Raw genomic sequence first — 25044 nt, forward strand, 5'->3', positions numbered from 1 at the left:
GCAATATCACATATCCTTTTCTTTTTTTTTCTGTTTTTTTTTTTATTTACCTAAAATGATTGCACAATAAATAAATGCAAACATGACATTTTATTAAAAATAATTTTTAACTTTATAAAATTAACTTCAATTAATATAGCTATAAGAAGATGCTTACATTAACAGGTTACTGAGTTGAACTGAAACACCGTTACACTAGTATATGACGACATAAAAATGCACTTTATATAGGCTATAATTCTATGATGTTTATAATTATTTATTAATAGTTTTAAATATTTGAATCAATAGTATATATTTATTTATTTTTCTATAAGTTATTTTTCTCTTTTACAAATAGAGAAAATCAACATATAAGATTGATTAACATTTGCTAAGATTGCCTTTGATTTGGATTTGTCGAATTATGAATATCATCACGATTACCTTCATTAACTTCATGATTATTAAGTACTTAAATTAAGAGATTGATTGTTACTGTAATGCTTATTTCTTCTCCTCTGTGGTAGTCCAGAAGCCGCTTGATTTCGGCTAGTACTTGTTCACGAGCTGAGAATGAGCAATACTTGCAGTTCTCCTCTTTCTTGGTGTACAAGTCGTAGAAGCCTGACTCTATCTTGATCGATGGGTCTCCCCAAAAGTTCGCCGGGTGGGTAATATCTTTGAGATCACATACCCATTCGAGGAACGTCACCGTGCCTCTCCATGCAATGACAATTTCGCGCCGCCCCAGCCGTTTGATCTCTTCCTCGTCGGTGGTAACCGCCACGTAGCCCATCCAGTTTGCATGGGTGCTCCAAACGCTGCTCATCCTGGATTTTTGGAAGAAATGGGGAGGTTGATGTTTGAAGTAGCGTATAAATACCGACTGATTTTGTAGCCTTTGTCTGCCATGTCGAGCTTTTCGAAGAAATTGGCTCCTCGGTATTTGCATGTGCCACAGTACTTGGAGTGAGGATCGAAGTCGAAGGAATCGTAGCAAGCTTGTGCGAATTCTCCGTACCGGATGATTTCTTGTCGGAGGTGGGAATTCATGGGGTCCAGAAGGCCTTCCCAGTCATTGCTGCCCTGAATTTCCTTCCAAATTTCACAAAGGGGCCGGTCCTGTTCCTCGAAAACTAGGGTCGAAGGTTCATCCAACTCTGGGATTAAACTAGCGTCTGACTCTGAAAGGGATAGACAATTGGTGGAAGTGGAAGTGGAAGTAGAACTGGAAAGTGCGTGCTCGTAAAATCCACCCTGCAGTCTCTGCGCGTGTAGCAACGAGCAATAAATGACGGAACTCAATTGTCGGTGCTGTTAAGTAAAGTGAAATGCAGTGATGCAGACAAGGTGTTTGAAGTAAACTTTTCTACTGCTCTTTTATTAATTTTTTTATTAAATAGTTAAGAAATTTTATTCCACGGATGATTATTAATAAAATTATATATTTTTAAAATTTTATTAATAATTAAAATTTTAAAAAAATACTGAAAAAAAAAATATATTAAGAGTAATAAAATAGTAATAAAAGAATTATAAATGGAAAATAATAGTAATACTATTCTCTTATTACTTATTTATTATTTTTTTTATATTTGATTTATTTTTTATTTTTTATTTTGTTTAGTGATTAAAGAAGTCACTATTAATAAAATTATATATATATATTTTTAATTTTTTCTTATAATTAAAAATGTTAAAAAAATATTTTAAAACAATAATAAAAAAAATAAATACACTATAAATTATAAATAAATAGTAAAAAAAGTAAGAACCATATCACTACATATTGCAGATCTGTCATTACCCAAAAGAAATTCCTCATCGAGTAATATTTCATTATAGAGTATATTTCAAATTTTGATTGATAGAATACAGTGACTATTTCAGTTCTATTTATACGAACAGGGTAAAGAGAAAAAGCTGTATTACAGACTTGGGAACCACACGAATATTTTTGTTATTGGAGAATCATTCCAGAGGCTTCTAGCTGCAGGTGCGTGGTTTTTCCCTTCATAGTTTGTTCGGCATGATGTTGATTTGATCCTGTCCAGCAGCATCCATTGCCTTATCGGGAGTGGGTAGTGCTGTGAAGATAAATACTTTAGATTTCAACTACAGCAATGGATTACTGTTAATTTATCAAATATTAAAATATTAATTTCTTATTCGAATTAAAAATATTATTTAATTTGTAATTAAGAAATTTAGATAAAAATTTAGATTAGTTTAATCAAATATTTTTTGTTATTAATATTAAATAACTTTTGAAAATATGATTTTTTAATATTAATTTAATTAGAATATAACTATTATTAACATTTAATTGGTAAAACTATAAAATGTGATCAAAATAAATTAAAAAAATTATTAAATTAATAATATTTTATTATTGTATAGAGAGTGAATAGATAATTTAATGTGGAGATTAAATTTAAATATAAGAAATAAATATAAAAAAATGTAATATTGATTAAATTTTAAAAATAAATTTGACCAAACCCCAAATGTTCAATCTTGATAATCAATGAGTCGATGGTTATCGCTTTATCAATTTGTGTCATGGCCTTTTTGCCTTTCAGTTCGAGCCATTGGGGCGCTTCCTTCAACCAGCCTTTTATGGTATAATAAAATGCGCAAGTGTTGCATCCTATGACTAAATATTATAATTTGGTCAAAGTCTGATCAAAAGAATATATGCACATATCTTCCGTTCCGAATTAATATTATGCTAATAAAGTATATTTTATTCATGCATGTTTTTAACATAATCTAGAATTTATTATGTAAAGTAATTATGTGTGTGTATATATATATATATATATATATATATATATATCAAAATGAAAAAATTTTAAAAATATTTATCTATTTCACAATTATTGATTTGCAAGATATAAAATTTTAATTTTTTTTTCTTTTCCAACGAAAACTTAGGAGATTTGGATTGTGAATTGAGATAAAAGTTAAAAGTTGAATAAAATATTGTTAATATATTATTTTTTAATATTATTATTATTTTGAGATTTGAAAAAATTGTAATGATTAGATGAGATGAGTTGAGATGACTTTTGTATCCAAATCGTCCTATTATATGAGTATATTTGGTTAATGATAGTGCAACATCACAGATCCTTTTCTTTTTTTCTGTTTTTTTTTATTTACCTAAAATCATTGCACAATAAGTAAATGCAAACATGACATTTTATTAAATTTTACGCTTCAATTAATATAACTATAAGAATATGGTACGTTAATCATTTTCCATAAGTACGTAAAGAGTTTTGCTGCACATAAGTAGGTGTGTTAACAAATCACTTATAATGGCGACATAAAAATTCATGTAATATAGCTATAAGAAAACGGTACATTAACCACTTACATGTTACTGAGTTGAAGTGAAATACTGTTTCACTAGTATATGAGGGCATAAAAATGCACTCTATATAGACTATAATTCTATGATGTTTATAATTATTTATTAATAGTTTTAAATATTTGAATCAATAGTGTATATTTATTTATTTTTCTATAAGTTCTGTTTTCTCGTTTACAAATAGAGAAAATCAACATAACATTTGCTAAGATGGCCTTTGATTTGGATTTGTGAAATTATGAACATAATTATCACGATTACCTTCATTAACTTCATGATTACTAAGTACTTAAATTAAGAGATTGATTCTTATCATACATATAACGCGAATTGATAAATTTTGCTCTTATCAAAAAAGTTTTATAGGTACGTAACGATAGAAATAAAGTAACATACATCTACGGATAAAAGATAATAATAATTTAAGTTAAATAAAAATCTAAAACTAACCTCTTTCTCTCACACTAGCACACATTATACGAAATGCACATTATTAATTTATTGTGGCCAAAGGTTAATCGTTAGAATATATTTTATAATTGCAAATTGAATTAATCTCTTAATTTGTGCATATTCTTCACTCTTTTACTGTTTTATCTTCTTTTTTTTATATCTAATTTTATCGCAATTAATAACTGAATAAGGCACCATTTAAAAAATTATATATGGGCACACTCAAGGTCGTCACTGATCATTATATAATTTTTGAAGTATGAATCAGTTACGATAAATCCTGCAAGTATGGAACCAAATGTTATGTGAGAGTACGTCTGCTGCAATTACTTGTATTTCAGAGAGAGTCGTGCTATGGAGTCAAGCAATTTCAACAGCAACAGCAAGATTAAGGAACAAGCTGATTTTTTAACAAACCTCCCGGGTACAGATTCTTCCGAACAGATAAAGAGCTCATCTTCTTTTACTTGGAGAAGAAAGTATGGAACCAGCCCCTGCCAATTAACAACATCGTGGAGGTTAACTTATATGTATATAATCCAAATTTTCTTGGAGGTAGGTAGTATTGATTTTATTGTACTGATCGTGGAGGTTTGAAAATAATTTTGCATGATATAAAGTTTGTTTCTTGCTAATTATTTATAATCTGAATGTGAGAATCATGGAAGATATTGTGCAGATACCTTAATTTTCTTGATGTCAACCATCTTCTTCTTTCCATGTGGAATGCACTTAGCAAAACTAGAAGAGAATATATATATATATATATATATATATATATATATATATATGAAATTAAACAAATATTCATGGTACTCAACTTGCTAACTCTAACTCATGTTCAGCTTCAATTTTGTTTAATTCATTTCGTTTGTTAGTGCTTCATTTTGTTTGACTGAATCATGTGCAATTAATCAAGTAGAACTAATTATCTTGCTTGTGAGTGCATATTGCATGTGGTGCATCCAGTCATGACATTCGATACTTTGAGCTTAAATTAAGACTATTTCATATTAAAGATCAAAAGTTGAACTAGAAAGTAACACTTGAATTTCTTCCATTAAAAGCAAAATACAAGGATTATCAAGAAGATCAATTATACATTTTCACCCCAAGAGATCGAAAGTATCGAAATGGAAGACGGCCAAATCGAGCTTCTAGTGATGGATATTGGAAAGCCACCGGAGTTGACAGGAAAATCAAATCCAAGGGAACCGTAGTTGGGTATAGGAAGGCATTGGTTTTTTATATAGGAAAGGTTTCAAAGGGTAAAAAGACCGACTGCATTATACACGAATTTAGAGTCGAGGATTCACCATGTAGCGAAAGAGGCTCAAATGGCATGAGGGTATGTAGTTTTTCATCCTTTTACTAATTAATATATATGTTCGTTTTAAGGCACTTAATTCTATTCTCAAAAACTGACCATCATCAGCACTAAATCTTGTACTATGCAGTTGGATGACTGGGTCTTATGCAGGATTTATAAAAAACCTGTTAAATCAATCAAAATTCAAATTGAAGATAACGTTCCTGTGATGGTTGGTTCAACTTCTCTGCCAGATGATTATGATGGGGGGGGGGGGATGATGAGCATATAGATAAGATGAATTGTCGAAATCTCGAAGCTACCCCCATTGCTGATGTTGAAGTACCAATAATAGGTGCCTGGGATAATATGCAAATCACCACGGCCAGTACCTTCCAAAATGGGTTCCAGCAGCCAGAATCTGCTACTCAATGCAGTAACGCTCATGCTCTCGATACTGGGGCTACTTTCAATGGCTACTTCAATTATGCAAGTCCTCTTGATCTTCCTGTCACGATGGTTCCACCAATTAGATGGTCCAACTGGGCATATAATTCCACAGATCAGACAGTCTTTGGGTCTAACTATCTAAATGAACAGAGTGAATTCCAAGAGGATCTGTGGATGAGTTTGCCATCTCAATTGGATCCTAGTAGTTATAGCTTTTACCAAGAGTCGTATGTGCATCTTCCCGATAGTGTCCCAAATAATAATCCTGATGGTGTCCCAAATAATAATCCTGATGATAATGATGGCAGTGAAGAGTCTGACGACTGATCTTTAACTTGATGAGGGAACTAAAGTATTATTACTGGACTTGACGTTTATTTAGGATGATGATCTGGCTAGTTTTGGCAGCTTAATTTATGTATTTGCTTGACATTTTCAACCGGATTCATGTAGATGGTTTTTGTTAATTCCTAATAAAACTTCGATATATATTGTCATTAACCCTATGTGTTGCAAAACTCTTGCATTCATGTTAAGCATTGGATGAAAACAGAAAAAAAGAAAAACATGTTAGAAATAAAACCAAAGCTTACATGCTCTAAGATTATGATCTTTAACTGATATGATGAACATTATTCAAACATCATACACACTAAAATCAATGACAACCAAGCATATTAGAGAGAGCTACCTTCTTCCAGACACGGCCTCTCCAACCATATAACACTGCAGACAATACTCCAAGAACAGGACCAGAATACTCTGCCAATATAGCTTTAGCACATATAAAAGCTAATGAATGTTAACTACTGACAAATAGAGACTATGAAGAAAAAAGGACAAATTATAAAAATTCCAAGGAAAATAAGAGCTATACAGTATTTTAGATCAAGTGATTTAAGAAGAAGCAAATATCAAATTCTCCACAACAAATAGAAATTAGGAAAGGGGATCTAGACATAATCTACGGGAAAAAGCAAGGTAGAGAACATATGTTCATAATTTTAAAGTTAAAGCTCCTTGAGCCTTTACCATCTAAAATGGTTTGCAAAAGCCACCCAAGTTTCTCGAGTTCTTAATAAAAACACTCTGAATAGAGGAAAGCAAAATAATAAAAATTATAACATTTTTTTACTGATGGAGGCTGGTTAACAAAAACACCCAAGGGATATATGTTTCTTATTTCAAATGTTATGTGTTCATATACCTTCAAAGGCATCAAAACATAAATAAGGTATTCTTTTTTAGATATTAGATTGTGTGCATCAACTTTTCCGTTTATCAGAAATTTCAGCCAAAAAGCATGCTACTACATGTTTAAAGCCAATAATAAATGGAGATTTCACTTTGCTGGAAAAAAAATAAAAAAATAGGAAACTAACCAAAAAGGAAAAATTAGAGTCCAATTAACTATTATGGCTGGTTGAGTGTGATCATGCCATAGACAAAAATGACAAGCCATCATGAGAGGTGATATCTCTTAACATTTCTAAGTAATGTAGGATTCATGCTCTTTTCATGGTTATGACCTCCCTTCTTGTTTAAATATAATTGTATTTATTGGTTTAGGAGGTTAACTTATGGAAACTCGTGGGTGATTTCAACTTCCATGGAATCACAGCACCAAGTAGTGTTTCTATTATGTATATGAATTTTAATTAGAGTTCCATCTTATTAGAGTTTCACCGTATTTAGCTGCAGGAGTTTATAATGTGTATAGCGTAATTTCTTATTGTAAATAATTTTATATGGGATCAAAGATTTGATAGAACTGTGTTAGACATAGAGTACTTACCTCTGATAATAATGCTTAAAACTTCACTTGCAACTTAAAATACCATCAGAGCTTAAACCAGTACCTAATGATTTCTTCTGGGTTGCACCTAGATTAATATTTGCAATTCAAGTTCTCTACATATATTTAATCAAATGGTCAAGAAGATTTACAAAATCACCCATACACACTTAATCTAATGGTCAAGGAAACATTATAGTCTAAAAAAACATAACAATAAATTTCTGAAAAAAAAAAGAGTTTCCTTTTCTTAAGAACAGCCCATGCATGTCAACATTCATGATTCATAACTACAAATTTGGAAACCAAATGCTTACCTTGTCTGCTGAGGCAGTTAACAAAAAATCACCCGAGCAACAAATTTTAGACTGGTAACCTATCAAATGCAATGTCTAATCAGCCAACAGATTTTCATGACAGGACAACTTCAACTACAACAAAAAATAGACAAAGATATGATCTAATTGAAGAAGGTAAAAATTCAAATTTCTCTTGAACTTTTCTTTAGCCGTCAATTGTTAGTGGCTGGGCAAACCTGATTTGCATTCTGGGAATGCATTCCAGGCTTCCTCTTTCATGGTGAGAGCATCTGCTGGTGCAAAAGTAGTAAGCCAAGAAGGAACTTTGCTGCAACAAGAATTACAATAGTATGAGAATTTAAAAATTATAACAAGATTTTGCAAGAAAAGCAAAAAAAGAAAGTACAAGAAAGATCACGCAAAGAATCACTTTGTTTTCCAAGTGGGTACACAAAAAGTAGTGATGTTCATACCGACATTATAACAAAGGCCATAGTTTTACACCTGCGGAAAAGTCGGGACAAAAGCATAAACAAAAAGTTATGTCAAAAGTTTTCAGATGCAACATCATATCATAACAGAGTACTGAATAGAACCAAACAACCTACATTTATCCTGACATTTCCAACAATCGAGCCCATTCTTGCATCCAACATGTTAAGCAAAACAGGCCTCATATCCATACATTCCTCAACTTCACTTAACCAATCACCACCCACACATGTCAAGCACCAACCCAAAATTACAAGTTAGAAAAAATTATTATCGACATACCAATAACCAAACCGCCCACAAGCTGACACATTAACACACAACATATTACTAAGTACACTTCTTCGTGGATCCACAACATCAAGATTAAAAGAACCTCCACATATCAACCCATCAAGAATTTACACAGTTTGCAGATTCTACCAAACAAATAGAGGCCAACTCATTTCCAATGATCAAATCATTTCACGCAATTAACATTGAAAAAACGAGATTAACACTCGGGAAATATATCTAATTCCATGTGGCCGATAAGACAAACGTAATGGCGAGAAGGCGCTGTCCAAGACTGATTTCACCCATACACGGGTTCTCCACCTTAGCTAGCCGTACGCCGCCACCCATGGCTTCCAACCGCCACCTCGAGCCTCCCTTGGCCACCATCAACCTACCCTGAGCCCCATAGCCTCGATCTGCCCCTCACGCACCCTCACTCTCCCATGGGTTTCTCCACCTATTTGGCTTAGATTCGCCACCCTCTAGCCACCGTGCCGCCTCCCCCTCACCACCACCAGCTCCACTGCACCTCTCTCAACCCTCCATGCTCAGTCATGCCTCCCATTTAACCTAGATGCGCGACGCAGGGGTGTGGGTGGGGGAGAGGATGCGCAACGCGGGGTGGGGGGGTGCAAATGGAACACAGGGTGGGGGGCTGCAGACGGAACACAAGGTTGGGGATGGGGGAGAACTCTGTTGGGCATTTCAAATGGGTGAAACCTGAGAGAAGGAACATGTTTTTGTTGTATGGACAACTTAGTCATTTTGCTAGGCCATATAGGGTGTGATCCGGCTGCTGCCAAATAGTGGCTGCTACCTAGATTTTTTCTAACGAATATACATTTGCCCGACATGTCAAACTGATGGGTCCAAAAATCGAACAACAACGCGTAAATCTCTAAACAGTCACACATCAAACCCAGACAGCCACATATCAACCCAATATCTCATATGTTCAAAGCAAACTTATCCTTAATTTATCAAACAACAAACGGCCTACATTTATCCCAACATGTCAAACCGACATTTCCAACAATCGAACAGCCCATTCTTGCTCCCAACATGTCAAGTAAAACAACCCACATATCCATACATTCCTCAACTTTGCTTAACCAATCACTACCCACAAATGTCAAGCAACAACCCAAAATTACAAGTTAGAAAAATTATTATTGACATGTCAATGACTGGACTGCCCACAAGCTGACACATTACTAAGTACACTTCTTCATGGATCCACAACATCAAAATTAAAAGAACCTCCACAAATTAACCCACCAAGAATTTACACAGTCTACAGATTCTACCAAACAAATAGAGTCCATCTCATTTCCAATGATCAAATCATGTCACGCAATTAACACTGAAAAATGAGATTAACACACAATTCACTCTCATCTATCAGTATTCAATGACTTAACACTATGTTCATATATAGTATTAAGGCATTTTAATCCAGCCTATAGGCTGTCCCTCCATGACTTAAACGTGTGATGTAGTCCCTATTTTGATAACACTTGTTAAAGACCTAACCATTGATCCAAAAATACATAAAAAATGACAGATGATGATGTGGAGTCTGAGCACTCATGAATTTCTTCAAGAAAACCATCAAGGCAATCATGATTTTTAAATACAAGCAACCTAAGCGTATTGCATGTCCTCAAATTATAAACCTATAAAAAAATACCCCAAATTACAATATGTTTGAGCAATCATTTTCTTGGTTTGGCAACAATACCTAGCCTGCATTACAAATTAATAAAGCCATATATGCAACAACCAGCTCGCATGGCAGCTTCAACTCCATCAAAGCCCAAGACAACTCATATTGGGGCCATTATCTTCTGCACAAACTCAACTTCACATATCCGATGAGTTTCGACCGAGTCAGAAATCGGTCCAAATAATGTTCGTTTTGACATAATAATAATAATAATAATAACACTAATAATAATAATAATAATTTATTTTTATAACAACTTGAATTTTTCATATAAACTAGTCTCTATGCATGCAATTCAGTATGGAGGTTATTTTCTTTCGTTAATTCTACTCCAATATAGATAAGCAATTTTCGATATTGAAATTACATATTGGCTCCTACGTACGGTAGACGCATGCAATTGTTACATGTAAATTCACATAAATAAACCTCAATTATTTATTTATTGTGGTGTCCATCCAACCAAACCTCGATCAATCGGTCCCTTTTATTTACAGACATTATTAATATACTTTATGTTTCTTTTTTTATATATAGGAAAGCAAATATGATGGAATACTTCATGTTTAAAATGTCGGTAAAGCAATAAAATATTTAAGTTGGACATACCTTTCAATACCATTCATTTTAAGTTATTTGAAGGTATTTACCCCTCTTCAATACCATTAATTTGCTTATTTAATGTCAAGACCTTTCAATAATATACACCATTTTCAATTATCTATGAAATAAAAAATGAAAAAAGTAAACATTGCATTCACTATCCACCAATTATTTTTATTACATGCTCAATATTCTAGTCACATCAAAGTAGTAAATGGGTACACCAAAAGCGCAACGCAAATTACAAAAGTTATTTAACAGTTTACTGTGAAGAAAAGACATAGAAGCTGCTAAAAATTTACAAATGAATACACCATAACACCATAAATTTTAGCGGAAAAAAAAATGAACAATAGGAAAAAAAAAGTTTGAAATTGCAAATTCAAGTACTGATGACTTTGGAGTGGCTAAAACTTGGGTAGGTAACTGCCAAGAGGTGACTCCCCCATATGAAGAAAACCAGATGATTTTCTAGCCCAATATTAGTTGAAAATCCTTATTTTCTGTGCAACAGTCAGCTGCAAGATCATTGATGGTAGAAAATGTTCTTGGAGAGTATGCACAAATAAAGGAGATCAAAGCAATTGGTCGCATCATCCATCATGTAGCTATATATCAGATTCATATACATGTGCTCCAACATTCAAACTAAATCATCCCTGTATGCTTAGACATAATAGATAGTCTTGAGAAAAGTTGTATGTGTTGCAAAGCAGTAATCTAGACTAGAAAAGCACCCACGTTCAGCCAAAAATCAAATTACCTTAATTTTCCATGCTTGAGAAACATACAGCCCCAGCTGAAATTGTTGTCATGAAAATAGACAACCTCAATGTTGTAGCCTTAATTTTCCATGCTTGAGAAACATACAGCCTCTGCGCACGCCCCTGCTTGCGCGCCTGAGCACAGCCACGCGCAAGCCCTTGTGCGTGCGCTCCTGTATGTGCCCCATGCCGCACGCTAGCGAGGTTAGTGGCATGCCTTTGCATGCATGCCATCCAGCGCAAGGCTCCAACCCATGCCTTGCAGGCTAGGCCAGTGGCATGCCCATCAGGCATGCGATCCAGCGCATGGCTCCAGCCTATACCTTGTAGCCCAACGCCCAGGCACCAGCCTGGGCCATGCAACACATACACATGGCTCACCATTAACAGGCCTTGCATGGCACCAGGCCATGCCCATCAGCAGTCCATGCATGGCACCATGCCATGACCATCAGCAAGCCATGTTGTGTCATCTAGCCATGGACCAACCCGAAGACCACCATGCACCATCCTTGCCCACCATGGGCTCATGCATGCCACGGCCAACTTGGTCCATGCCATTATGTTATTTTCTTTTATTTATTTATTTATTCATTCTAATGGACCTATTGGGGGTTTCTAATTTATAACTCTTATAAATAAGATCCTTAGTCTTTTTTTTAAGTCTTTTGACAAATTTCTTTTGGACGGCTTTGTTCTTGAGATCAGCAATTTCGATGCTTAGCACTTGGGTTCTTTGGTGTGTAATTCATGAATCCCCAAGGAAAGGATCACGCTTTGCAATTCGTGAATAAGTGTGAACTGGGTTATCAATCTTATGAGTATTATTCATTCATTATCTTGTCTTCTATTTTCTATCCATTGTTCTTATTAATTTGTGAGCATTGCTATTGAAGTGTTCTTGGATTGTTCTTGAAGATTACTTTTTGTTCATCTTATGCTCATTGTCGTGACCATCATATAGCCTTATTTGATCCCTCCAAACACTTAGTGTCGCCCACTATAGTGTTTGCCCTAATCTACATTCCATCAATAGCCTTGCTGCCACTTCCATCAAACCCTAGCCCAACAACTTCTTTCCATACACGACACTTCCACATTTGCCCTTCTTCCATCCCTTGTGCCCTAGTCGAAACCCTCAATTCTCCATAAGGAAACACTTTCCTTTTAGGAGTCTTGACCTTCCCAATTCAAATCCCTTGATTTAAGGAATTGAACATCATCTTCAATCCCTTAAATCCCTCATCCTTTAAATCACTCAAGTCAACTTTGACTTTCCCAATTAGCTCCACCGAATCCTCTAAGATTCCTATCACTTAGGAATCTTTCCATAATTCCCTCCAAACACCTTTTTCTGCAACCCTAGATGCCTTGTCACCCGAAACCCTAGCCTCCATCCCCCTTGGGCGACAACCCTAATTCCCTTAGCCAATTTCGACAACCTCAATTGCACCATACCGCAAACCCTAGCCTCACTACCAATCATCAACCCTAGTTCCACCTACTCAGCGCCACACTCAAGGAACAAACCCTAGCCGTCCACTTTGAATTGCAAGCCCTAAACACTTAGCCTACCCATTTCCACCATCATTCCACCACCAAACACCTACCAATTATTAAAGGCCAAAAAAGTTGGCAAGATCACTCAGTCACCATCATCACCAAGACGAGCTTGTGGACTTAATGTTTAGGGACAAGATCGGGGTCCCTAACATTAATTGGTGCTTTCATTGAGAGGTGCTTCTTGCTTGGTGTTTTTGAGAAGTTCTCACTTCTCCACGAGGTAAACTACGCGTTAACTCAAACTTTGTGAATTGGTTGGAGGAGTCCCTCGTTGGATCCCATTGATTATATTTATGATTGTGAAATATGAAGTTTGGGGGTTGAGGTAGAGGACGAAGTAGTGTTCTTGAAGGGATCAACCACCCTTGAAAGTGGGGGATCTAAGGTTTGACCTTGTGCAAGAGGGGTCGACCACCCTTGAAGGTGGGGACCCAAGGTTGGACCTTGAGCCGTGATCAAGCTCCACCAAACTTGTTGCTGTCCAAGCCGTGTACAAGCACAGTTGTAAGCTCAGTTTGCAAGACTCAATTGTAAGCAGTTGCAAGTTGTAGAGCCATGAACCGTGAAGTGCAAGAGGTCATGGATCAAAGCGGTTCCAACCGGGAACGCATTGAGGCTGTAGGTCATGGATCAAGGCGGTTCCAACCGGGAACGCATTGAGGCCGTGGAAGAGAATGCCACGAGAATCACGAACATCCTTAGTGAGGTTAACTCCACACTAGCCGAACTAAGGATGGCATTGAATGCTACCACCCGTGAGACCAAGGAGAATAGAAGGGAGATGGCTGCCATGAGGCATGATAACAATGCAAGCCTTGAAAGGCTCGAGAGGAGATTGGCCGTGACCAACAGCCAAGGGGTAGCACCAATTCCGAATGGTCAAAGGCAAGACGTATTTGTTGATGGAGCCGAAACGAGTGTCACGGGGTCTATACATGAGCAACCAAGACCCGAGTATAGAAGAGGTGGGAGGATTGAGAATGAACAAGCAGCCATGGAAAGGTGGATATGTGATGATGTCCACCATTCTAGAAGCCCTAGTGTTTTGAAAGTATCTCAAGATGTGAGGTTTGAAGTTCCGAGATATGAAGATCACCATGAGGCCGAGAATGACTTTGGCCATGGAAGACCGAATGGATATTAGGACCATGCCCATAGAAGCACTTCAATCATGGGAGAGAAAGAGACCATAGAAGCCAAAGACATGAAGAAGACCACTATGATGATGGAGTTGCAAACCGGGCACATGACCGGGGACCATGGAGGCCAAAGGTGGATTTCCCTAAGTTCAACGGGCGGGGGGGGGGGGGGGGGGGGGGGGGGGGGGGGGATCCATATGAGCGGTTGGACAAGGTGGACCATTACTTTCTAGTGTATGAGGTTCCAAGAGAAGGGAGAGTTTCTACGACTTGTTTTTACCTTGAGGGAAGAGCAAGTAAATGGTGGCGTTGGCTTCGTGATCAATATGATAAAGAGAGGAAACGTCTTGGGTGGACCGCCTTTGAAAAAGAATTCTTGATGCAATTTAGGCCTTCACCTATTGTCAACCATCATGGGTAATTGGCCAAGTTGAAACAAGAGGGAAAAGGACACCATTTTATTAATGAATTTCGGCAACTCCAAACCTTGGTGAGGGGTTGGTCTGAGGAGGCATTAATTGGCACCTTTGTGGATGGGTTGAAACCTTGGCTTGCCAATGAGATAAAGTTGAAACAATCCACAAGATTGCAAGAAGTGATGAGGATGGTCAAGATATTGGAGGAGAGCACTCACATTAAGAAGCGTCATTCCAAGGACATGGGGACAAAATTTTCCAAACCATTGCAAACCAAAGTCCCTTGGAAAGGCAAGGAGGTAGAAGGTAGTGCATCAAAATCAAAGCCATATAAAGTGAAAAAGTTATCTAGAGAAGAGGTGCAAGAGAGAATCAAGAAAGGGCTTTGCTTCAAATGTGGTGACGAGTGGAGCAAAGAGCACAAGTGTAGGGCCGGTCAAGCCTATGTGTTACTTGAAGATGAAACAAGTGAAGTTGAAGAAGATGGCCATGTTGAGACAACAAGTGAAGAGTCGGAACAAGAGGAGGCCGAATCTAATGAGCCATTAGAGGAGGCCGAACTATCCTTGAATGCCATCTTGGGTGTACCTAGACCCACATCCATGAGAGTGATGGCATGGGTTAGAAAATTTGAAATGACTCTTTTGGTGGATAGTGGATCCACGCATAATTTTATTAATGCTAATATTGTGACCAAGATTGGGTTGAAGCTGTGTGTCATTGAACCGTTTGAAGTGAAAGTCGCCAATAGGAACAAGCTTGGATGTGAAGCACTTGTCAAAGAAGTGAAGATGAACGAGCAAGGTGTGAGGATAGTGGCCGACCTTCATGTGTTGGCACTAGTGGGTCTTGATGTGGTGATCGGCAATGCTTGGCTCAAGGGCCTTGAGAGAGTCATTCATGACTACCACAATATGACTATGGAGTTTAAACTTGGCTCAAAGGAAAGAATGTGAAAAGCCTTGACATCAAAGGAAGTGAAAGCTTGTGAGACCATCATGTTTGACAAGTTGTGCAAAGGAGGGGCCTATTATTTTGCCATTGTGGTGGCCAATGGAGACTACTTGTGTAATGTGGAAAATAGTGAAAACGAATGTAACAAAGATGAAATGGAGGGGCTGCCCGTGGAGGTAAAAGAGGTCTTAGAAGACCATCGAGAAGTTCTAGAGGTGCCTTTTACATTGCCCCCATCTAGACTCTTTGATCACCGGATTGTGCTTGTTGATGAGAAGAAACCAGTGAATGTTCCACCTTACTGTTATGCCCATTTTCAAAAAGGGGAGATAGACTGGCAAGTGGATGACATGTTGAAGAATGGCTTGATAAGGCTAAGTACTAGTCTATTTTCTTCTCCCGTGCTACTAGTGAGAAAGAAAGAAGGGACATGGAGATTTTATACCGATTATAGAGCTCTAAATGAGGCCACGGTGAAGGATATGTTCCCTATCCCAACCGTAGATGAGATGCTCGATAAGCTCCATGGTACAAGAATTTTTTCAAGTTAGATTCGAGGGCGGGTTACCATCAAATAAGAATGAAGAGTGAAGACATACACAATACAGCTTTTAGAACACATTCCGGGCACTCTGAGCATCCTGTGATGCTGTTTGAATTGTGTAATGCTCCATCTACTTTCCAAGCTGCCATGAACACAATTTTCAAGCCATTTTTGAGAAAGTTTTTCTTGGTTTTTTTTATGACATCTTAGTCTATTCCAAGACTATTGAAGAGCATAAGAGCCACTTGAGAATTGTGATAAAGATTTTGGAGGAGCACCACTTCTTCATTAAGGCTTCCAAATGTGTCTTTATGGAGAAAGAACTTGAGTACCTTGGTCACTTCATCTCAAGTGAGGGGGTGAAAGTGGATCAAAGAAAGATTGATGCCATGGTTGATTGGCCATTACCTAGTGACATTTCGGCATTGAGGGGCTTCTTGAGGTTAACCGGTTACTATAGGCGGTTTGTAAAGAATTATGGGCTCATTGCTAAGCCACTTACATCCTTGTTGAAGAAGAACAATTTTGCAGGGACCCAAGAGGTAAGGGAGGCCTTTGATGAGTTGGAGAGGGCTATGACTACCACTCCTGTGCTCGCAATGCCAAACTTTGAGAAGCCTTTTGAGGTATACACCGATGCTAGTAGTGAGGGAATAAGGGTTGTTTTGGTTCAAGAAAAAAGACCAATAGCCTTTATTTCTAAAGCACTTGGACCAATGAAAAAGGCTTGGAGTACTTATGCTAGAGAGATGCTTGCGGTTGTGCATGCCGTGAAGGTGTGGAGACCTTATTTTTTGGGAAGAAAGTTTACCATTGTCACGGATCAACAAGCATTGAGGCATTTACTTCAACAAAAAATAGTGACACCCGAGCAACAAAAATTCTTAGTGAAGTTGCTTGGATTTGAATCTGACATCATCTACCAACCGGGCAAAGAGAACAAAGTGGCGAATGCTTTGAGTAGAAAAGAAGGAAGTTCAATTTTGTGGTTAGTGCATGAGGAAGATGAATCTTCTATGTTGGCCTTGAGTGGGGCCGAATGGAGGATTTGGGACAAAATCCATGAAGCTACAAAGATTGATGCTAGAGCTATTGAGATAGTGGAACTTCTAAGAGCTGATGGTGATGGAGTTGTTGGCTTCAAGGTGAGAGATGGTTTGATCTACTACAAGGATCATGTATATGTGCCGAATGTACCTAATTTGAGGAAGGAAATCATTGACCATTTTCACAATAGCTATGAAGGTGGCCATTCAGGTTGGCTAAGGACCTACATAAGAGTTAAGCATTTCTTATATTGGGAAGAAATCAAGAAGGCCGTGAAGACCTTGGTTGCCGAGTGTGACACATGCCAAAAGATCAAGTATAATACAAGACCCCCATCCGGGCTCTTGCAACCCTTACCTGTTCCAAACTTGATTTGGAAAGATTTGTCTATGGATTTTGTGGAGGCTTACCCATTAGTGAGGGTTATGAGGTTATTTTTGTGGTGGTGGACCGCCTAAGTAAGTATGCTCACTTCATACCTCTAAGACATCCATACACGACCAAGAATGTGGCCAAAGCTTTTGTTGATAATGTGGTGAAGCTTCATGGTTTTCCAAAAAGTATTGTGTCCGATTGTGATAGGGTGTTTATGAGTACTTTTTGGAAGGAATTATTTGAATTACAAGGAAGCAAATTGAAGGCTAGCTCATCCTATCATCCTCAAACCGATGGGCAAACGGAAGTTGTGAATAGAACCCGTGAACAATATTTGAGATGCTTTTGCCATGAAGAGTAAAGAAGATGGGGAGACTTTTTGACATGGGCCGAGTATTGGTACAACACCTCTTTCCATGCTTCCATACAAAGAAGTTCATTTGAAGTTGTGTATGGAAGATCAGCACCCATTTTGGTCAACTATGAGAAAGGCACGGCTAGAAATGATGAGGTTGAGAAGGAATTGCTTACAAGGGATGAGATTTTGGCAACGGTGAAAAGAGAGCTCAAGAAAGAATGAAGAAGCACTGTGATCAAGATAGACATGTTGAGAATTTCAATGTGGGGGATTATGTCTACTTAAAGCTTCAACCTTTTGGGCAAACAAACTTAAGAGAGAAGCTTAGCATGAAGCTCTCTAAAATGTATTATGGACCTTTTAAGGTGTTGGGAAAAGTGGGAGAGGTAGCCTATAGGTTGGAACTTCCTCCAACCTCCAAGCTACATCCGGTTTTTCATGTAAAGGTATTGAAGAAAAGAGTTGGCGATCCAAAGATTATTGTGGAGGAATTACCAAAATTTGATGAAGAAGGCCGAATGCTTCTACAACTAAGAGAAGTCCTTGATTATAGAGTGGTGCCAAGGGGAAGAAAAAGAAGAAAAGTGTGGCAAGTGTTGATTAAATGGGGAGGCTTACCAAGAGATAAGGCCACGAGGGAAGATTATGATGACGTAAGGGGGAGGTTTCCTCAATTTATCCTTGAGGGCAAGGATGTGCTTGAAGGGAGGGGAAATGTTAAAACCCCTGGAAAAGTGGCCTCGGGACAAGCCTCGACACTGCCCTTGGAAGGCAAGGGCAGCACCATGGCCAGCCTACACGCATGCCTTGGCTTGTGCCGTGACACGCACGGGGCACCTAGCATGCACGCATGCCTTGGCCCACGCGTTGACAAGCACGGGGCGCCCTACATGCAGGCAAGCGAGGTTAGTAGTTGCGCACCGCACAGCGAGCGGCCTAGCATGCGCATGCCTAGGCGCACAACCCTACACTGCCCGTGGCACTACGCTCGCCCCTGTACACGCCCCAGCGTGCGCGCCCACACTCAGCCCTGCCCACGCCCCTGCGCGCGCCCCTGCTCACAGCCATGTGCAAGCCCTTGCCCGTGCGCCCACGCTCAGCCCTGCGCACAGCCATGTGCAAGCCCTTGCGCAGGCGGCCCCCCTGTGCACGCCCCTGCATGTGCCCCACGCCGCACACCAGCGAGGTTAGTGGCATGCCTACAAAGGCATGCCATCCAGCGCACGGCTCCAACCCGTGCCTTGCAGGCTAGGCCAATGGGGCATGCCATCTAGCACATGGCTCCAGCCCATGCCTTGCAACCCAAGGCCCAGGCCACCAGCCTGGGCCATGCAGGACGCACACATGGCTCACCATCAACAGGCCTTGCATGGCACCAGGCCATGCCCATCAGTAGGCCTGTGCATGGAACCATGTCATGACCATCAGCAAGCCATGGACCAACCCGAAGACCACCATGCACCATCCTAGCCCACCATGGGCTCATGCATGCCACGACCAACTTGGTCCATGTCACTATGTTATTTTCTATTATTTATTTATTTCAATGGACCTATTGGGAGTTTTCAATTTATAACTCTTATAAATAGGACCTTTAGTCTTTTCTTTTACATCTTTTGACAAATTTCTTTTGGACGGCTTTGTTCTTGAGATCAACAATTTCGGTGCTTAGCACTTTGGCTCTTTGGGGTGCAATTCGTGAATCCCCAAATAGAGGATCACACTTTGCAATTTGTGAATAAGTGTGATCTAGGTTATCAATCTTATGAGTATTATTCATTCATTATCTTGTCTTCTAGTCATGACTTGTACAAGTGTCACACACTTCTTTTTTAAAAAAAGTAAGATCTATCATTAAAAAATTATTATTTTTTATATAGATCTAATATTTACTTACTTTTAATTTTCAAAATTAAGGAGCGCGCGTGATGATTCATGTTCACTATAACTACAAATATTATTTATCTAAAACTTTTGTTGCTCGACATTTGGAGAAAAAAAGTGAATGTATTTCATTGTCAATAATCTTATGTCAACCAAAAACACTATAATTATTTCAGGTTCATGGTGGTTTTCTAAGTGCATATGATTCAGTCAAGACAAGGATAATTTCTCTTAATTTCTCTCCTTAAATCTACAGTTGGTCATATGTAAGTTGTTCTTTTGTTCAACTTTAACAATTCCAAGCGAAACTAATATATATCTTAATGTCACATGAGAGAAACATGTAGAGGGTTAAATCGTAAGGAACTTGATAGTTGATAGTTAATCACCTTCATGTTGATGTTATAAGTTTATTTCCAATGTTTCATTTTGCTTGTAGTAGCTACTAAACTAAAGTAAGCTATGATTTCTTAGAATAAATAGAAGAATATTATGTTTCAAATCATGTGTGTGTACAGATTTTCCAAACATTGTTTTAGTGGTTTGAACATATATGTAACTCCTAGCTCATATCTTTAGGGTTTGGCTTGATATGTAGCATTACAAGATATTGATATTTAAGTTGAATGATCAGGCTATGTTGAATAACTGACACACTGTTGTCATGCATTTTGGCTATATTAACATGCCCTATTGTGATTTTTGTTTTAGTGACAGAGATGATCTTCCTGAGCCGCTGCTCAATTGACATGCGTATGTGACCGGGCATAGTTTAAGTGGATCATTGGCTACCCTTCTTGCTCTCGAGCTTTCCTCTAGCCAGTTAGCTAAGTACGGCGTTTATCTTTCTACTTATAGAGTCCTTCATTCTTCCAAACTTAAGAAAATTAATTCCATTCACGATTCAGGTCTATATATTCGAAAACTGTGGAAAGCTAACTTGATATTTTTATCATTTGGAATTGAAAGAGATTACTTGATCCTAGAAAAATTGGTACTTACGTATTTGTAGTACTTTAATGTAGTGCGGCATTTGGAGAGGAATGGCAATGAAGTTTAACTATCTTTCTTTTTTTCTTTTTTTTTTTTTTTTAGTGTATCAGGTGATGGGCAATCTCTATGACTATGTATAACTTTGGATCTCCTAGAGTTGTTAACAAAAAGTTTGTAGAAGTTTATAATAGGGTAATAAAAATCACCATCTACAATTTTATTCATAGAAATCTCCATTTATTTGATATAAGTTTGCATAAATACCTTTACTTTTACCCTATGGCTCTGTATTTTGTGATGAAGTTAGGCCACAAGCATGCATGTAGAAACTTAACAAGAGCAAGAAAGGAAACCAAGCAAGCTAACCAAGCAAACTTAACAAGATAATGTGTTATCTTCATGGATGTTTTCGATAAATATTGTTTAGGTTTAACTTTATTCAAATGGATGGAGGAATAAATGTTGTCTAAATTTTGACTGCTTAATTCATTTGATTATGTGGAAATATTACTTCTGAGAACAACTCAACTGGCCTTGTCAATTGGCTATTGTGGATGTGACATTTACCCCCTGCATGATTTTCAAATAGCCTTATCCCTTCTACAGAGCCTTCACTTACAAAGTATTATTTAAATGTGTCTTGGGAGGTCTTAAACTAGTGGGATCATGTTATGATAACTTGAATAAGGTGTATGAAATCAAAGTGGTTGGATATGAGGAAGTTTTAATTAGTATATAGGTTAATGTCCCATGTTCCTTATTTGCATCAACCTTTGATTGATAATATAATAATGTCCTAGTAGCTAATGACTAAATGTTTTGTATTGGCTAATATAGTTAACTACATGAATTTTTTCAAGTAATTATGAGCAAGCAGTATTAGTGGATTAAGAGGCTTTGTAGAATAACATGAATGGAGATGAATTGAAGCAAACAAGAGCAGCATGTGTTTGTTGCAATAACGTGTCTATATGTCCAAAAATATGTATGCATGTAGTTAGGCACAAGGATTTGTTATGAACATTACTGACCATGTTGGCTAATTCCTTCTAGTAACATCCAATTTGCAAACATTGATGTATTTTCATGGCCTTAATTGACTGGTTAACGCAGTGGGCGAAGTTGTAAATTACTGTATTATTTATGTTATATATATTGGTTATCTTACTTTTTGGTTGGAATAAAATTTCAGGTGTTGGTTTTATCACTTGATGGTCTATTAAGTAGAAAGCCTTCAATAAGTTTGAGTATTTGATTGTATTTGTATCACTTGGTGGTTGGTAAGAAATAGTTTGGCCGTTGAAATTGATCATACTAAAAAGTCTATTGCCATGAATAATATTCTTGAAGAAAACAATTATTAGTTTACATTTTCCATGAAGAAGTTTCATAGGCCAAACGTTTTTTTTTCCACCACCTAATTTCATGGAAAACCGTATTATTTCCCAGATCATATTAGATGAGACCTTATTTGCCACGAAGAAAAAATGTTTTAACCGCCACAGATGTCGTCACGACAAAAAGAAGGTTTTTCCCATAAACTTGTGGTTTGATAGAGAAAGACTCTTTCTTCACTAGTTATATGCCACAAGTATCCCATGGACCACATTGGTGGCAAAAAAGTTTTTCCCAGTAAGGATAAACTTTTTCCCACAACAGTCACTCCCAAGAAAAAGCAGTATTTGTTGTAGTGGGTAACCATTTTGATGGTTAAAAAATAATAAAAAAGACATACAAAAAAAAATAAAGAGAAAGAAAGAGTGAACAAAGAATATGTAAATGAAATAAGAAAAGAATTCGGATGTTATTTTGTTTTAATAGTTAGTTTCAAACTAGATAAAGAATGTACAAATTATTTCAGGCCAACAAACGCACGGGAGTTTTGAAGGTTAAGAGAGGAGACAGTTTCAATGTCGTTATATTGTGCAGCAACATGAGCCAACGTCAGCAGATCTCTACAGAAATATTGCAACAAATGTTTTTTTCCAGCTACCAAAAAGTTGTCAAAAACACTAATTGTTTTCCCACGATTATCTATCATTGTTGTGGGACTTTATGCAGTCATTTTTTGGACTTTTTGGGGCAAGTAAAATTACTAGAAAAAGTCAAGTATTTGCGAAAACTCAAAAAATGGGGACAAAAAGTTATTTGGGAGAGGGGGCTAGGAAACAACAGCGGTTATGCCGTGATAAGAAGAAATTGCCGGAAATTGTTCTTTTCAACAATTTTGGCTACCAGTCATTGGAAATGGTGGTTTTATTGTAGTAAAATTTTAAAAATCCAGCATGATATAATCCGATGAAAAGAAAATAAGACTTGAATGATAAATATGTATATATATATATATACACACATATATAGTCAATTAATTTGGAACTAAAGGAAACATATCAAATCATTTTGTATCTTATAATTAACCATTTCTTTCCCGACAAACTATTTTAAAAGTATATTATTTTCTATTTTCTGGTTAAACATATTACGAGATTTTTTTCCTTTCTAGAGAGAACATGTACTAGTTTCAAATTAAATAGAGAACGTAGAAATTATTTCATGTGAGAAAAGCTTGCTTGAAATCTATATTTCTGGCAACAAACCTCGTCGGGAATAATATTGATTTCCAGTCGCAAGTGTTTCTTTTCGACTACCAAAAAATTTCCAGAAAAACTAATTGTATTTCTCAAGTTTATTTTTGGGACTTTTTGTAGCCACTTTTTGGATTTTTTGTCTCTAGGAAAATTGCCAGAACAAGCCAAGTGTTTGCATCAACTTGAAAAAAAAAAATTGCCGCAAGATTTTTTTCTTTGCGAGGGGGGGGGGGGGGGGGACAATGGATACGCCGTGACAAGAAAACATTACTGGAAATGGTTCTTGTCGTCGATTTTGCCAATAATTTTTGGCGACTTCAGTAGTGGGAAAATGTATTTTTTCTTTTATTCTAATTTCAAAAATCTTGCATGATTGTATATGTATGTATGTAAATATATATATGTATATATGTATGTATGCCTTTCAGAACTAAAGGAAACAAATCAAATCATATTATATCTTATAATTAATCGTTCTTCCCAAATAGACTAATTTAAAGGTATATTAATTTGGAACTAGAGAGACAACTTATTACTTTCAAACTATATAGAGAACGTATAAATTATTTCAGGCCAGAAAAACTCACTGGAAATCTTTACTTCTGATAAGTAATCTCACCAGAAATATTGTTTTCTGTTGGTGATGTTATGCGGCAAATGTTTTTTTTCCGGCTACCAAAAATTCTCAAGAAAAACTAGTTGTTTTCTTCACAATTATTTTTCATTGTTGTGGGCCTTTCGGCAGCCATTTTTAAAACATTTTGTTGTGAGAAAAATCGCCCAAAAAAATTAAGTATTTGTGATAACTTCAAAAAATTTGTTGCAAAAAGTTATTTTTGGGGGGTGGGGGTGTAACAATAGCAGCTATGCCATGATGAGAAAAAAATCTAAGGAAATGGTTCTTTTCAACAATTTTGCCTACAATTTTTGGCGACTTCAATAGCGGGAAAAAGTAATTTTTCTTGTATTGAAATTTCAAAAATCTCATATGATGTAATCTGATAAAAATAAAATAAGATTTGAAAGATAATAATATATACATATATGGTCAATTAATTTGGATTTAAAGCAAAAAGATCAAATCATATTATATCTTATAATTAACCATTAATTTCCAGATAGACTAATTTAAAGGGATATTAATTAGGAACTAGAAAGAGAACGAACTATTTTCAAACTAGATAGAGAACGTACAAATTATTTTAGGCGAGAGAAACTTTTTATTTCTAGTGACTAAACTCGCTAGAAATATTGATTTAAGTGGGACAGCATTGCTACAAATGTTTTCTCGAGCTACCAAGAAAATGCCGAAAAAACTAGTTGTTTTTGCCTCGTTTGTTTTTCATTGTTGTGGGACTTTTTGGTGCCATTTTTCTGACATTTTGTGGCGAGCAAAATCGTGAAAAAAATCAAGTATTTGCAATAACTTCAAAAAATCGACGCAAATAGTTATTGGTGGGGGAGGGTGGCCAACAACAACAGCTAAAACCATGACGAGAAAAAATTGTTGAAAGGGGTTCTTTTCTGCGATTCTGCCCACAATTCCTTAGAAGGTCAAAAATTTTATTGGCAACCAAAATTTTCATCCCTAAATATTTTATTTGAACATTATATTGATCAATTGAATGGTAAATGACGTTTGTCAGTATTTTGTAACG

General features: G+C 36.9%; 1 protein-coding gene across 30 annotated transcripts in view; it reads right to left on the reverse strand.

The window, feature by feature from the left end:
- Nucleotides 1-25044, reverse strand: part of LOC121239847 — a 128501-nt gene that overhangs the window by 83374 nt on the left and 20083 nt on the right. For 26 of the 30 annotated variants that reach the window (XR_005935385.1, XR_005935386.1, XR_005935379.1 and 23 more), the window contains 2 exons: nt 7901-7992; nt 7683-7741 (listed from right to left, as the gene is read on the reverse strand). The exons of 1 other annotated variant lie outside the window; for it this stretch is intronic. Coding sequence is in view for 6 of the 29 variants with exons in the window: in XM_041137188.1 (XP_040993122.1) it covers nt 7683-7741; nt 7901-7992 (151 nt within the window). In the remaining 23 variants the exon portion in view is untranslated. Of the gene's footprint in view, nt 1-4159; nt 4306-4494; nt 4553-6261; nt 6347-7682; nt 7742-7900; nt 7993-25044 lie in introns of those variants that run through there. 3 more of the 30 variants (XR_005935392.1, XM_041137192.1, XM_041137191.1) reach the window with 2 other exon arrangements.

This window comes from Juglans microcarpa x Juglans regia, chromosome 7D, assembly GCF_004785595.1.
Source record: "Juglans microcarpa x Juglans regia isolate MS1-56 chromosome 7D, Jm3101_v1.0, whole genome shotgun sequence".
Taxonomy (NCBI): domain Eukaryota; kingdom Viridiplantae; phylum Streptophyta; class Magnoliopsida; order Fagales; family Juglandaceae; genus Juglans; species Juglans microcarpa x Juglans regia.